This window comes from Stegodyphus dumicola, chromosome 10, assembly GCF_044657685.1.
Source record: "Stegodyphus dumicola isolate Sdum_Otavi_A_Nest chromosome 10, ASM4465768v1".
NCBI classification, from domain to species: Eukaryota; Metazoa; Arthropoda; class Arachnida; order Araneae; family Eresidae; genus Stegodyphus; species Stegodyphus dumicola.
Window position 1 is genome coordinate 136991935 of NC_140777.1, and position 14530 is coordinate 137006464.

The following is a 14530-nucleotide window of genomic DNA, read 5'->3' on the forward strand; positions in this document are numbered from 1 at the left end:
TAAATTATCTATTCGGCCCGATGGTAGATATGAATTGGAATTACCCTGGAAATGCTAATCTACCAATTTATCAGATAATAAAAGCATTGCTTTGACACGTCATCAAAAAATGATAAAGAGGGCAAAAGAAAATAATTCTTTGAAGGAATATCAAAAAGCGTTTAGAGAGTGGGAAAATTTAAATATTATAGAAAAGGTTCCGGAAAAGGAATTAAACAATAAATGCCACTTTTTACCACACAGACCGGTTATTAAGATGAATAGTGAAACCACTAAGGTAAGACCCGTTTTTGATGCTTCATCTTGTGAAAAGGGAAAACCATCTTTGAATCAGTGTTTATTGAAAGGACCTAATTTAATAGAATTAGTCCCTGATATTTTAGACAGAATGAGATTTTTTCCTATTGGTCTGAGTGCAGACATAGAGAAAGCATTCTTGCAGTTAGGAATTTCTCCGAAGGATAAAGATTACTTGCGATTTTTCTATCCAAGTGATGAGGGAGAAATAGTGTATAGGCACTGCAGAGTAGTTTTTGGGGTTTCCTGCAGCCCTTATCTACTAGGTGCGTCTATTAAATATCTCTTGAATAATTGTCCATCTGACTTTTTAGATGTGGCTGACAAATTAAAAAATTCGTTCTATGTAGATAATTGTATTACGGGTGTTTACAATATTGAGGAACAAGAGGATTTAATTCAAAAGGCCAAAAGTCTTATGTCGAGAGGCAGATTTAATTTGAGGGGATGGGAGAGCAATGTTGGTTCCAAATATACTACAAAACATTCTGGGGACACACCTCTTTTAGGAATATTGTGGAATTTAGACAATGATACTTTAAGGTGTAATATAAATGTAAATATGATAACTTGTGATACTAAGGTAACTAAGAGACTGATTCTGTCTATTGTACAATCAATTTTTGATCCAATTGGAATACTTGCACCAATAACTTTGCTTCCAAAACTTTTGTTACAAGAAACATGGAAGTTGAAATTTTCTTGGGACGAGGTATTGCCTCATGATTTTGTAAGTAAATTTTTTGTGTGGTTATCTGATATACTTTTGTTGAAAAATGTGGCAATACCCCGATTCATTGGAACCTTTGCAACAGTTGAATTGCATGTATTTGTCGATGCCTGCAAATATGCTTATGCAGGATGTATTTTCGCGAGAAGTGATTCATGCAGTGTAAAAATTACTCTCTTAAGAGCAAAATCTAGAGTAGCTCCTATTAAGAATTTGACGATTCCTAGATTGGAATTAATGTCCTGTTGCATTGGATCCCGATTATTATATTCTGTTTGTAAAGCTCTTAATGATTTTGATATAAATGTAATTTTATGGTGTGATTCCACAGTCGCATTCTGGTGGATCAGAAATCCTGAAAATTGGTCGAACTTTGTAAGCAATCGTGTTAAAGAAATTACTAAGTTGACAAAAGCTGAATCATGGAGGCATGTGCCTGGTAATATGAACCCAGCAGATGTGTTATCTCGAGGTTGCTCTGCTAAACAAATGATTAACTCGGAGTGGTTTAAGGGACCTCTCTGGCTAAGAGAAAGCCCTGAATTTTGGCCTACCAATATTGTTTGTCAGCCGAGCGAAGCTGACTTGGAAAAGAGGAAGGTAAAACTTATTAATGTTAACTTTTCAGAGGATACCACTCCTTGGTATGCAGAAAGAGTTTCTGATTATGAGAAAATTATTCGTGTAACCGGTTGGGTGTTACGTTTTATTTCTAACTGTAAGAAGAAGTCAAATTTGTGTAAAGAATCTAAACTAACTGTTGCTGAAATCATAAATTCCGAAAAAGTTTTGATTCGGTTGGTTCAAAGCTCAAATTTCCCTGACATTGGAGCCCTTAATTCACTTGATGTATTCATTGATAATGAAAAAATTATAAGAGTTAAAACTAGAATATTGGAACGCAAAGACAATTCTGAATTTTTAACACCAATTTTGTTACCGAGTAAATGTATCTTTACTACATTGTTAATTGAGTCAGTTCATAAGAAACATTGTCATGCTGGAACTCAAATGCTTCAATCTATTTTAAGAGAAAGATTCTGGATACTAAAACAACGTAAAACTGTGCGTAATGTGTTAAAAGGGTGTGTAATATGTCAACGATATAAAGCGAAACCGATGTCTTGCGAAGTGACTCCTCTTCCTGAAGATCGCGTAGGAGATTAGGCTTTTGAAATTTTGGGAGTAGATTTAGCTGGCCCATTGTTTTTGAAAGACAGTAAGAAGGTTTGGATGGCACTCTTTACATGCGCTGTGTACAGGGCAATCCATCTAGAACTGGTGACTTCGTTATCAACAGAATCTTTTCTTTTGGCTTTAAGACGACTCATAGCCAGACGTGGCAGACCACGAACTATTTATTCTGACAATGGGACTAACTTCCGAGGAACGTATAACGAAATGTCTAAACTTAACTGGGACATAATAGAGAATGAGGCAAAAATAAAGAGAATAGTATGGAAATTCAATCCACCAACAGCCTCCTGGTGGGGAGGTTGGTGGGAACGGCTAGTTCGCATGGTTAAAGAACTTTTAAGACGTTCTTTGGGAAAATCGGTTTTATCTTATGAAGAGCTGGAAACCTTAATTTGCGATTGTGAGTCGGTAATTAATTCTCGACCTTTAACATATATTTCGGAGAACTCTGAAGATGCTATCCCTTTAACTCCGTCAATGTTTTTAATTGAAAATTGTACTTCGAATGTAGCAGATATAGATAAAATTGACTCTCAGCATTTTTTGAGAAGAATTAAATACCGCACAAAACTTCTTAAAGATTTAAGGAACCGTTTCCGAAAAGAATATTTGGGGAAATTAATAATGAAACAACCACAAAATAAAGTAACCCGGTTGCCTAAAATTGGGGAGATAGTCTTAATAGGCGATGATTTCAAAAAACGCTTGTATTGACCTTTGGGTAAAATTATAGAGAAAATTCCTGGTCGGGATGGCAAAATTCGAACAGTTAAACTAAAAACTCAGAATGGGATTTTCATAAGGCCCGTTCAGCGTATTTATCCACTAGAGATACAACTAAGTGAAAATTATTTAGTTGAAGAGCCTAACGTTAACGACGATAAGAAAAACGATCAGACTGACGTACAGCATGTAAAACAGAAATTTACGTCGTCAGGACGGCTTGTTAAGAAGCCTAATGTACTAGACCTTTTTAATAGGATAACATATGTTTTTGAGTCGTTTGCCACTGACTCAAAAAGGGGGGAGGATGTTGCATAATCGAGAAAATATTGTTAAGAATTTTATTATTACTATTTTTATTATTATTGTCTATTTTTCAAAAGTGTGTTTTTGTTTTATTATTGTGTGAAGTTGTAACTATATGTCTTTTCTTGTGTGACAACAACGCTTCTGTAATTCTTCAATTTGAACTTTTGGATGTGTGCCAGGTTTGATGGCGTAATGCTCTGGTGAGAGCGTCGATTGATTGTGTAGATGAAACATGTTGTTTCAGAACGTTATTTCTTTAAAATATGTAAAATAAATGTTTTGTTTTCTGAACTCGGATTATGCAAACGTTATTTAGTTTCAACACCAGACACAGATTATGAATTAGAGAATAAACACTATTATATCCCACATCACTTCGTGTTGAAGGACTCTAGCTTAACAACAAAATTGAGAGTTGTTTTCGATGAGAGCGCTAAAACAACCACAGGTGATTCTTTAAATGATACACTAATGATAGGCCCAAAAATACAAGATGACTTAATTTGTATTTTACTAAGATTTAGACTTCATAACATTGCAATAACCGCTGATATTAAAATGATGTACAGACAGATAAAGGTTCATGAAAAAGATAGAGATTTTCAGAGAATATTATGGAGAGATAGCCCGTATAAGCAAATACAAGTTTGTCGTTTGAAAACAGTTACATATGGAACTGCAGCTGCTCCATATCTTGCAACCAAAGTTTTGAGTCAGTTAGCGATTGATGAAGGATTGAACTTTCCAAAGGCAAAGAATATAGTTTTAAGAGATTTTTATGTTGATGATATGTTAACTGGTGTAAAAGATAGTTCGGAAGGTATTGCATTGACAGACGAATTGCAACATCTGCTAAAAAGTGGTGGCTTTTCGGTGTAATAGAGTATCAAAGTGTTCCGACTAAAAGAATTATTTTGTCATTCGTAGCAAAACTATTCGATCCATTGGGGTGGATAGCTCCGTTTGTAATTCTCGCTAAAATGATCCTTCAGCAATTGTGGAAATTACAGTTATCATGGGATGATCCTGTAACAGAAGAGATTGATCGAAATTGGAGAAATCTATGTAGAGAAGTTAAACTTTTGAATTCAATAAATATACCTAGGAAAATTCTGCTACCTGATTATTTTCGATGTGAACTTCACGGATTTTGTGATGCGTCTGAAAGAGGTTATGCAGCAGTTATTTATATCAAAACTTGCAATAACTCTGACATTAATGTTAAACTCGTAACAGCTAAAACTCGTGTAGCACCATTAAAATCTATTACGATTCCAAGACTGGAATTGTGTGCAGCAGTGTTATTGGCACGCTTGATTCAGTCTGTAAAAGCTGCATTAGTTATAAATTTTGATTTAGTGCAAGCTTGGAGTGATTCACAAATCGTGTTGTCATGGCTAAGGTCAGATCCTAAAAAATGGCAAGTATTCGTATCCAATAGAGTTTCTGAAATACAATCCATCTTACCACTTGAGAACTGGAGTCATGTTGATGGAAAGGAAAATCCAGCTGATTGTGCTTCACGTGGATTATTTCCTGCAGAACTATTATCTTATTAATTGTGGTGGAATGGTCCTTCTTGGTTAAAGTGCAGTGAGATTGCCTTGTCTAAAAATATTCTTATAGATGAAGAGGCATTACCAGATGCACGTAAAACAGTCTCATTTGTAGTTTCTGAACCTGTACAGGAACTTGCTATTATATCAAATATATCTTCATTTCCAAAGTTACAACGCATATTTGCTTGGATATTAAGATTCATATCGAATTCTAAAGTAGCATATCTAGAAAGAAATACGTCTTTTTTATCTAGTAATGAAATTCGAGCTGCAACTTTCTGTATTGTCCGAATAATACAGCGATTTCACTTTTTTAAAGAAATTCAATGTTTGGAATTGGGAAAGGACTTACCTACAAACAGCAACCTCCTTAGCTTGTGTCCAATTTTAGATGACAACAAAGTGTTACGTGTAGGAGGAAGACTGAAAAATGCGCAACTGTCAGAAAATGAAAAACATCCAATCTTATTACCTTCAAAACACAATCTGACAGAAATCATAATTAGACACTTTCATGTCAAATATCTGCATGCAGCACCGGAACTTCTTCTATCTTTAATTAGACAGCAATTTTGGATCATAGCTGCTAGATCTGCTATCCGAAAAGTAGTAAGATCTTGTATCATGTGTTGCAAACTTAGAGCTAAAACTGCAAGTCAAATTATGGCTGATCTCCCGGAATCTAGAGTAACACAATCACGACCATTTCATCGAACTGGAATAGATTTTTTCTGGACCGTTCATGATTAAACATCGTGCAGGACGTGGACAAAAATCATTTAAATATTACGTATTGTGTGTTTTGTAATCAAGGCAGTACATCTTGAAGTGGTAGAAGAATTGTCAACAAAGGCATTTTTAAGTGCATTGAAACGATTTATTGCAAGAAGAGGGAAACCATTTGAGATTTATAGTGACTGCGGTACTAACTTTAAAGGTGCAGACAAAGAAATCAGAAAATGTTTTTTGCAATGTAAGCAAAATCAAGAAATTCACAAATTTTTGTCTTTAGAGGAAATAAAATGGATATTCAACCCGCCATCATCTCCCCATTTTGGTGGACTATGGGAATCGGCAGTAAAGTCAATGAAATTACATTTAAAAAGGACTGTTAGTGATACTGTGCTGACCTATCCGGAATTTCAGACCTTGATAGCGCAGGTTGAGGCTTGTCTCAACTCTAGGCCATTGTGTCCAACTTCGGCTGATCCAAATGATTTAACTGCATTAACACCTTGTCATTTCCTAATAGGAACGTCTTTAACTGCCATACCTGAACCAGACCTAAATTATAGTTCCTTCAATCACATTGACAGATGGCATGTGAGACAGTTTATTTTTCAGCACTTCTGGAAAAGATGGAGTCGAGAATACCTGTCTCAGCTTCAACAAAGACCTAAATGGCAAAAAAGTCAAAACAATTTAGAAGTCAATGACTTAGTCCTCATCAAAGAAGACAACCTTCCGCCTCTTAAATGGAGGTAGGGAGAATAATTGCTGTTCATCCGGGCTCAGATCAAAGAGTCAGAGTTGCTAGTATTAAAACTGGTCATGGTGTCATTAAACGACCAGTCGTGAAATTATGTCCTCTTCCTATTCAGACTAAAAAACTATGAACTACTTCACATATAATATTTTGTATTATTTTTCTTATGTTTATCTTTATTACAGACTAAGAAGTTTCAAAATGCTCCAACTGTTGAAATCCCCTGGGATTTCAACGAGAGCCAGGATGTTTATGTGAGTATCGTTTGCTTCATTTTATTGTTGCAAACAGCGTAAATTCCTTTTGTTTTTCTTCTTTTAGTTTTGAACTTTATGTGTGGCAACAAGTTTATTGATTGATAGAATTGTGTTCGTGACAGCCATGTAGAATGGCTCGCTTATTTTGTATCAATTATTTCGCATCGCTGACAAGTGTAATTTAATAAAAGTGTAGGAATACAGTCCATTTGTTGATTGATTATTGTTTGTGAAACATATTAATTTTAAGAACAGTAGCAATTGACTACCCTGTGTATCGAGGAAGGTCAGAACACGACGTGCAACATGTGGTCTTGCATTATCTTATTGTAAGATGACGTTTGGCAGGCTTCGAAGATAAGGAAGAACCACTGGACGTAAGATTTCACAAATGCACTGATCTGCGTTCAAATTACCGTCGATCCGAACTAGAGATGTGCGTGTCATGTACCCAATGGCTGACAAAATCATCACACCAGTTGCAAAGTCCCTATGCCAAAATCGAATGCAAGCAGGCGACGTGCAGTCACCTCGGAGCCTTCAGACATGTATACGGCCATCAGAATACTGCACGTAGAACCGGGATTCGTCTGAAAAGACGTCATTGTGCCACTCCTTTTGTCGTTCTGCGCACCAGAATCGCCGTTTCTCTCTATGCTGCATTGTCAAGGGAAGCCGAAGTAATAGTCGCCGTGCTGATAGTTCAAGTTGCTGCAAACGTCGACTCACCGTACGCATGGATACTAGGCGTGCTGCAAACATACACATTTCTTGACTAATGATCCGTTATGTGGTTGTACGGTTTTTCAAGGCTGACCTCACAATATGTCTGTTCTCTCGGACGTTAGTCAGGGGAGGGCGTTGAGATACTGTGTCCGTTCAGTATGACCCTCAGCAATCTATTGATTCCATATTCGCATGACAGTAGTTGGATGTCGACCAGTGCGATGGGTGATATCACAGAATGATGATCCACACTCTTCATAAGCAACGATCCTACATCTATCGAATTCTGACACTTGCTGGTAAGCATTTCTTATTATTATTCGAGGCATAACACGATATTCTGAGCAAACTCCAACCTTACAATGTACTTTCCGAATAAAAAATCCACTGCACAACCTTTCTATTATGTAGTGCTTCAGATGTCGTTTGTCCCTCCTGCGTCGTCTAAATACGCTGAAATTCTAATCATTTGCATAGCCCAACCTCTTCTTCCTTTCATGTGATTTTGACGTCTGTTAGATCATTCCTTCCTGGTGTTGGAATTTTAATGGCCAACAGTGTATAATGACAAAAATTAATTTAGCAAATTTTATAAAATCAGGACCTTTTTATCAGATCTCATGACTTTTGGAATCTCACAAAATTACCTCGAAAATTTTGCGGCGCACAGAAAACCAACTCAATATATCAAAAAACAGCTTTTAGGAAATTTATATGCTACCCAAAAATGCCATGATTTACAATTCTACTTATTTCATTTACTAAAATTTTAATACCAGTGATATCTGTAATAAAAACAGTTTTATAGTAAGCATTGATATAAAACATCCCTTTTCCAAGTCCAAAATCTCATCTGAAATCCTGCCTGGTCGTTATAAGGAGTCATCACTCCATGCCTAGTCAGAATTAATGAATAATCTGAAAACTATGCTCACCGATTAAAATTTTCAACCAGTGTCCTATTACGTAATTACTTTAGGTAATTATTCTGAAACTGAATGTAAAATCGGACTTCTGCTCACATATTAACGCATGGAGTATGCAAATTAGGCAATTTACAATATGTTGATCAATAAATACATGTTGGAATTCAGGTGTGTAGTGTTGTTTAAAGTTGACGTAGTTTCTGAGGGTGACCAGTATTATTAATTCGTGACACAAATTCATTACTTAAATAAATAGAAAAGTGGCTAGGGAAGTCAAACTCAAAGAAAAGTCGCCTAAAGTCTGAATATCCTTCAACGGTCTTATCATAAACTTGGAATCTCTTTTCAAGGAGCAATTACGTTGATGAAGGTTGGCGGGAGCAGTAACTGAATCCGAAGACTTTTTTCTCCCCCCTGCCGTCTTGAGGAAACCATGAATCTGCAACTACGAGAGAGTTGGTTTTGGTCTTTCAAGCTGTACAGGAACTTAGCTCTTCTCTTGCCGCACGAATTCTTCAAGAAATTGGAATTTATGCGGTAAAGTCAATGGTTTGGATCACATTTACTTCTTCTTCCAAAAGGCAGCATTTAAAGGAATCTCGTTGTAATGTTCAACCCAGAGGAATAGGACCGTGCACTGTTTAGTGACGAATCCAGATGTAGCTTAAACTGTGATTCTAAATATAGCTTGAACTGTGATTCTTTGATTTGAAATAAAGATTACTAATTTTGTTTTCCTTTGTTCATGAAAGATCTCATTCCACGGAAACGGTTTCATGTTATGGTGGGGAATTATCAAAAATGGTCTTCATGATCTGCATACCTTTGATGAAGTTTTTGTAAGCTTCCCATATATGAGAACTAGGTTTTGGAACCCTTTGTAAGTCTCTTTAAGTGTGCTGTTGGACCAGATACTTTGCTAATGAATGACAATACATCTCCAGGTAGAACATCTCTGGTATTAGAAAATTTGGAAGCAGAAGATATCACTGGAATGGGCTGGATTAGCTCACCAAACTAGAACCCTAATAAATGTATGTGGGATGGCTAAGGCAGCCGAACTGCAGCACACCAAATGCTTCTCAAGATCCTTCATGATCTGAAAAGAGCACTTTTCAGAAGAATAATGTGCAATTTCATAAGGTTAGAGTAAATTTGAAATAAAATTGAATGAAATCAAGATGTGATATTTGCATTTCTATTGGAAGAGATCATTTACCATATTAAAGAAAGATTTGTCGAAAAGTAGGGAAATTAATCTTCCCATCATTTCTAAATTTCCATAAATTTGACATTAAACTCCATATTTTGAGATTAAACAGCTGCCTATCATATAATTTATGTTAAATAACGCTTTTATAAAAAGTGTTTTTAATCATTTTAATAAGGTATATCTCCCACCTTACTAGCGTGCCTTCGTGGTGTAGTAGTTCTGCACGCTGGGCCGGTATTCCAGAGGTCCGTGGTTCGATTCCCGGCGAAGGCGGTTGCTAATTTTTCAATCTCTTTTGCTTCAAAAAAAATCCTAATGTCTCTACAGTGGCGCCCGAACTAAAAGGGTTGTGGATTATGACTCTCCACACTCAGGATTTGGCGATTGGGTCCCCTAAAAACCCCAGTCGTCCTTTAAAAGTGGGAGTATATATATATATCTCCCACCTTCCTAGCGTGCCTTCGTGATGTAGTGGTTCTTCACGCTGAGCCGGTATTCCAGAGGTCCGTGGTTCGATTCCAGGCGAAGGCGGTTGCTAATTTTTCATCTTGCCTGCTTCCAAAAAAACTGGATGTCGATGTCTCTACAAAGTAACAATTATGTTTCCTTTTCGACAGTTTCTTTATAAGGTATTTCTCCCGCCTTCCTAGCATGCCTTCGTAGAGTAGTGGTCTGCACGCTGGGCGCGTATTCCAGAGGTCCATGGCTCGATTCCTGGCGAGGGCGTTGCTCATTTCTCATCTTGCCTGCTTCCAAAAAAAAAGCACCTAATATCTCTATACATTTAATTTTGACGGGCAAGATATTTATACGTGATATGTAATAAAAATTGGTGTCTGACATTGAAGAGGAAGCCAGAATAGGAGCATAAATATGAAAATGTAGTCATTGTCAAGTTTATACAGTTCTTTATCTTTAGCTTAGCATTTGTGATGTAAATTCTTATATAACTAAATTGGCGCAAGAAGCGCACCCGTTGTTCAACAATTAGAAAAGTACGTCTAATAAATTGATAAGAATTGGAGATTGGAGAAAGAGAAAGAGGCTGCGTACTGTTACAAATTACATGTTAGACAGAGGCAAAGGTAAGAAGAGCAAGATTATGTTAATCCTGTTAGATTAAGAAAGTTAAAGATTCTTTAATTCTTTGTAGAGGAATAGAATTGCCTAATTGTTGTTAGTTTATTGAAAATTCCGTTCGGTTTATTATTGACTAGCAGCTACGCTGCCAGCCTTCGTCTGGCTTTTAAATGTACCGTAAAAATGCCTGAAGGGAACAACAAACAGTTAAATTTAAAAACTGCGCAGAATTTTACTCTGCAGAAAACTTTCGGGAAAGAAACACAAATTTTTAAAAATATATATTGCATATAAAAAAATTATCCAACTTTCCGTTGAAGAAAAAAAATCATGCAAAACTTTTCAATATCTTACAAACAGTGAAATAAGCAAAAAATAACACGAAAGAAATTCAAAAAACAAAAGCCTCCGCGCAGAATTTTACTCTGCAGAATAACTTTATAAAAAAATCAATAAAAATATATTATATATATAAAAAAATGACAATGAAATCTCTTAAAAACAGTGACATAAGAAATACGATGAAACATTGTTGCCAAACCCATATTTCTAAAAGAATGAAACTATTCAAAATGATGCGATTTCATCAAAAATCTATCAACAACAATAAGAAAGAAAAATTGTTGCCAAAATCACATTGTGATTGTCAAGATGTGAAATGTGAGAAGTGTACTCGGAAGCTTCATTAAAAAAAAAAAAAAAAAAAAAAAAAAAAAAATTTAATACAAAATATTATCATTTTTCCAAAATTCTTTTTGTAAAAGTCGAATCAAAATCAAAGAAAAGTAAACTGTACATTTTTAAAAATAAACTTTTTTAGAAAAAATCTCGTTGAAAAGGTGTCAAGCTCCCTTTGTTAAATAAATTCGTATTCAATCGATTTATTGAAACACGAAATTTATTTTAAGTTTGTAAAATAGCTAAGTGCCTACGTTTCATGACGATGTGAAAATGGTGTAGAGTAAAATCTCGCTTTCCTATAGCCCATTATGTCTCAAAATGACGTGATTTCGTCACTAAACATAAAATAAAAAAAAAATTCGAATTCAAATTTCGAAAAAAATTGCTTCGAGGTGCACTGGCTCTTGTCTAGATGCACGTATGTACCAAATTTCGTAGCCGTGGGTCTATTAGCTTACGCGCAGCGCGAACGAAAGACACACACAGACTCGTTCTTTTATTATATGTAGAGATATAAGATTTTGGTTTTATTTCTTTCATTATATATGTGCACGTGTCATCTGCATTATAGAATGATAATAATAATAAGGAAAATTTATAATAAGAGAAATAACGTATTTCAAAAGATTTATTATTAGTTTGTTACTATTTTCAGAACAGTAAAGAGAAAATCGGATTAAAAAGAGTATTTTATTGACTATTACTAATTAAAGCTAGAATATTTTAGCTTTAATTATACAATTAAATATATTAAGAAAATCTATTACATAAGAATGCACAGAAACATTAACGTTCAAATCTTCATATGCAAAAGTTAGTTTCTTAAAATTTGAGTTGTTTTCTAAGAAGAACTGCGCTTACGAGATTTAATATTCTTGCAATAACTTTCTTTCACAGAAATGGATCAACCTACTCGGCTACCATGGTCTCAAAGAATCTGCTACGGCGTGGGTCATAGTCTTAATGACTTTACTGGATCTATGTGGTTTAGTTACCTCATGGTTTATCTTCAGCTGGTGTTAGGATTCAGTGCCAATTATGCCGGTTTTGTGCTTTTGGTTGGACAAGTGGCAGATGCTATTGCTACCCCACTCATGGGTTACGAAGCCAGCAACAGCAGAGTAGGTGGAATTTGCTATAAATATGGGAGGCGAAAGTTTATTCATCTTTTAGGTAAGTAAAATAATAAAAAAAATTCTGTTCAGAGAATATTTTTAACATTCAAATAACTATGACTTCTTTTATTATTTATCTGAGAAATGAATTTCAAAAATTTATCTAGATTATTTCTGCTCTGAAAAGCACTGAAAAATTATATGAAATTTCACTGCAAATAAGCATATACAAGGCTGTCATAATAAGTTAGGTGGTCACCTTGTATATGAATCCATAGCGGCCTATCGCGGCCGAGCGGTAAAGTCGCTGAACACTGATAGTTCGGTCCGAGGTTCGAATCCCAAGAACGGGCTGGATGCATGGGAGTTTTCGTAGTTTTCCCCATGTGTAATGTGTATACGAGCCAGTTTCCCTAAGAAAGGCCTCCACGAAGGTATCCCTTCCCTTAGGCAGATAGCCCTCGAGGCTTTACCATAATGACACGTACACACTTAGCGGCCTATCCGCTGAATCAATCGAAATGAAATTTCATATGTTGGTATTTGAAGATATGCGCTCGATATTGTGATGATTTAACCTTTTGATGGTAGGGCGTTGGCAGCTGTAGGAGGCTTGAAAGGACGGGAATCTTGAACTATATGCTTCCTCCCCCTCTCTTTAAGAAATCACTCCCTTCAAGACGCAAGAGAAACCCGCCGACGTTTAAAATAAAACTGGCAAATCGACAACCTTGTATTCGGCGCGTACATTTTGTAAAATCCCAATCAATTTCGAGGGCAAAACGAGTCCCCCTTCCTCAGGAGAAAAAAAAAAGAAGAATTTTTTGCTCCTGATGAAGGAGCGGACGCTGTCGTTTCAAATATGCACGTTCGGTGACAGTATATTTACCTCAATGACATTCAGATCATCTTTCGATAAGTGAAACGGATTCTTTCATACAGATCATAATCAAGTCAGTGCAAAGCAAAATTTTCAAATTAACCTCACGTATGGTTAACATGTGTCAAATCTGGCTCTATAAAAGCCATATAATATTTCTTTTTCCCCGGTTACCTGACATCCTAACAATTAGCGATTAATCTTTGTTGTGCTTGAGTTGGGGAATATCTTGTGTTTGTTTTAATTATGAATCTAATTTTACCTATGTTTGATTCTTTCAGGAACTATCTGTGTGATACTGAGCTTTCCGTTTATCTTCAGCGTCTGTCCAGGATGTGAGTATTCTAGCCAATTCTCCCTGACAGTCATGATTATTCCTCTTGTTATTATTTTTCAAGTAGGATGGGCAGCAGTCCAAATATCACATCTATCACTTATACCTGTGATTACACCGCATGAGACAGAGAGAGATTTCCTAAATGTGTTGAGGTATGTAACTATGGTGTATCATAAACAACTTGATTTTTCTCAATTGATTACCATAGACATTAAAAGCCGAGATTTAAAATCGGTGATACCGTTAGAATTTCTAACTTAAAATTTGTTTTTACTAGAGGCTATCATCTTATATTTATAGAAGAGATTTTTATTATTTCTCAGGTTCTAAACACTGATCCTCCTACGTATAAATTAAGAGATTTAAACAGTGATGAAATTAAGAAAATTCAATTGATAAAATATGATAAAAAGATGAAATTTTTAAAATTGAAAAAAAAAGGATAAAGCGAAAAGGAAATAAAACTCTTTGTTAAATGAAAAGTCTATCCCGAAAGATTTAATTCTTGGACTGATGAAAAAAATCTTTTAAAATTCTGAATTTTCTTAAAATAATAAAAATATTTAATTTTTTTTATTAAATGTTGTTTATATTTTTTATCGTCACTCGTTGCTTTCGTTTTTCTTTTGTCTAACTTATGTTGAATGGCGCCATTTCTGAGCAGGCGATGTATTAATGAATGGTGTTTTTTATGGCATTCCAAACATCTGAACTTAGAATTGCATTTTGCGATTAAATGCTCGTTACTGAGACAGTTTAGACACAATTTATGGGTTTTAACTATGTCATATCTTTGATTTGGATTTAATTTCAAAAATGAATCACATTTATGCAGTGGATGATTATTATTTTTGCATATAACACAAATCGAAACACTATCGGTTTTAACCATCAGAGCCTTTGATTTCGAACTCTTCTCTAACGGATATTTCATTTTATTAATACCACGGTTAATGTTATCCAATAACTGACATCTTTTCTCTAAAAACGAAATTAATTCATCAAACGTAGGAA

At 35.3% G+C, this 14530-nt stretch overlaps 1 protein-coding gene across 2 annotated transcripts in view; it reads left to right on the plus strand.

Annotated features, from left to right (window-relative positions):
• Positions 1 to 14530, plus strand: part of LOC118183040 (major facilitator superfamily domain-containing protein 12-like) — a 48829-nt gene that overhangs the window by 9007 nt on the left and 25292 nt on the right. For both annotated transcript variants that reach the window (XM_035352449.2, XM_035352456.2), the window contains exons 2-3: positions 12082 to 12357; positions 13461 to 13668. In XM_035352449.2, coding sequence (XP_035208340.1) covers positions 12084 to 12357; positions 13461 to 13668 — 482 coding nt within the window. In that variant the 5' untranslated portion in view covers positions 12082 to 12083. The remainder of the gene's footprint in view (positions 1 to 12081; positions 12358 to 13460; positions 13669 to 14530) is intronic.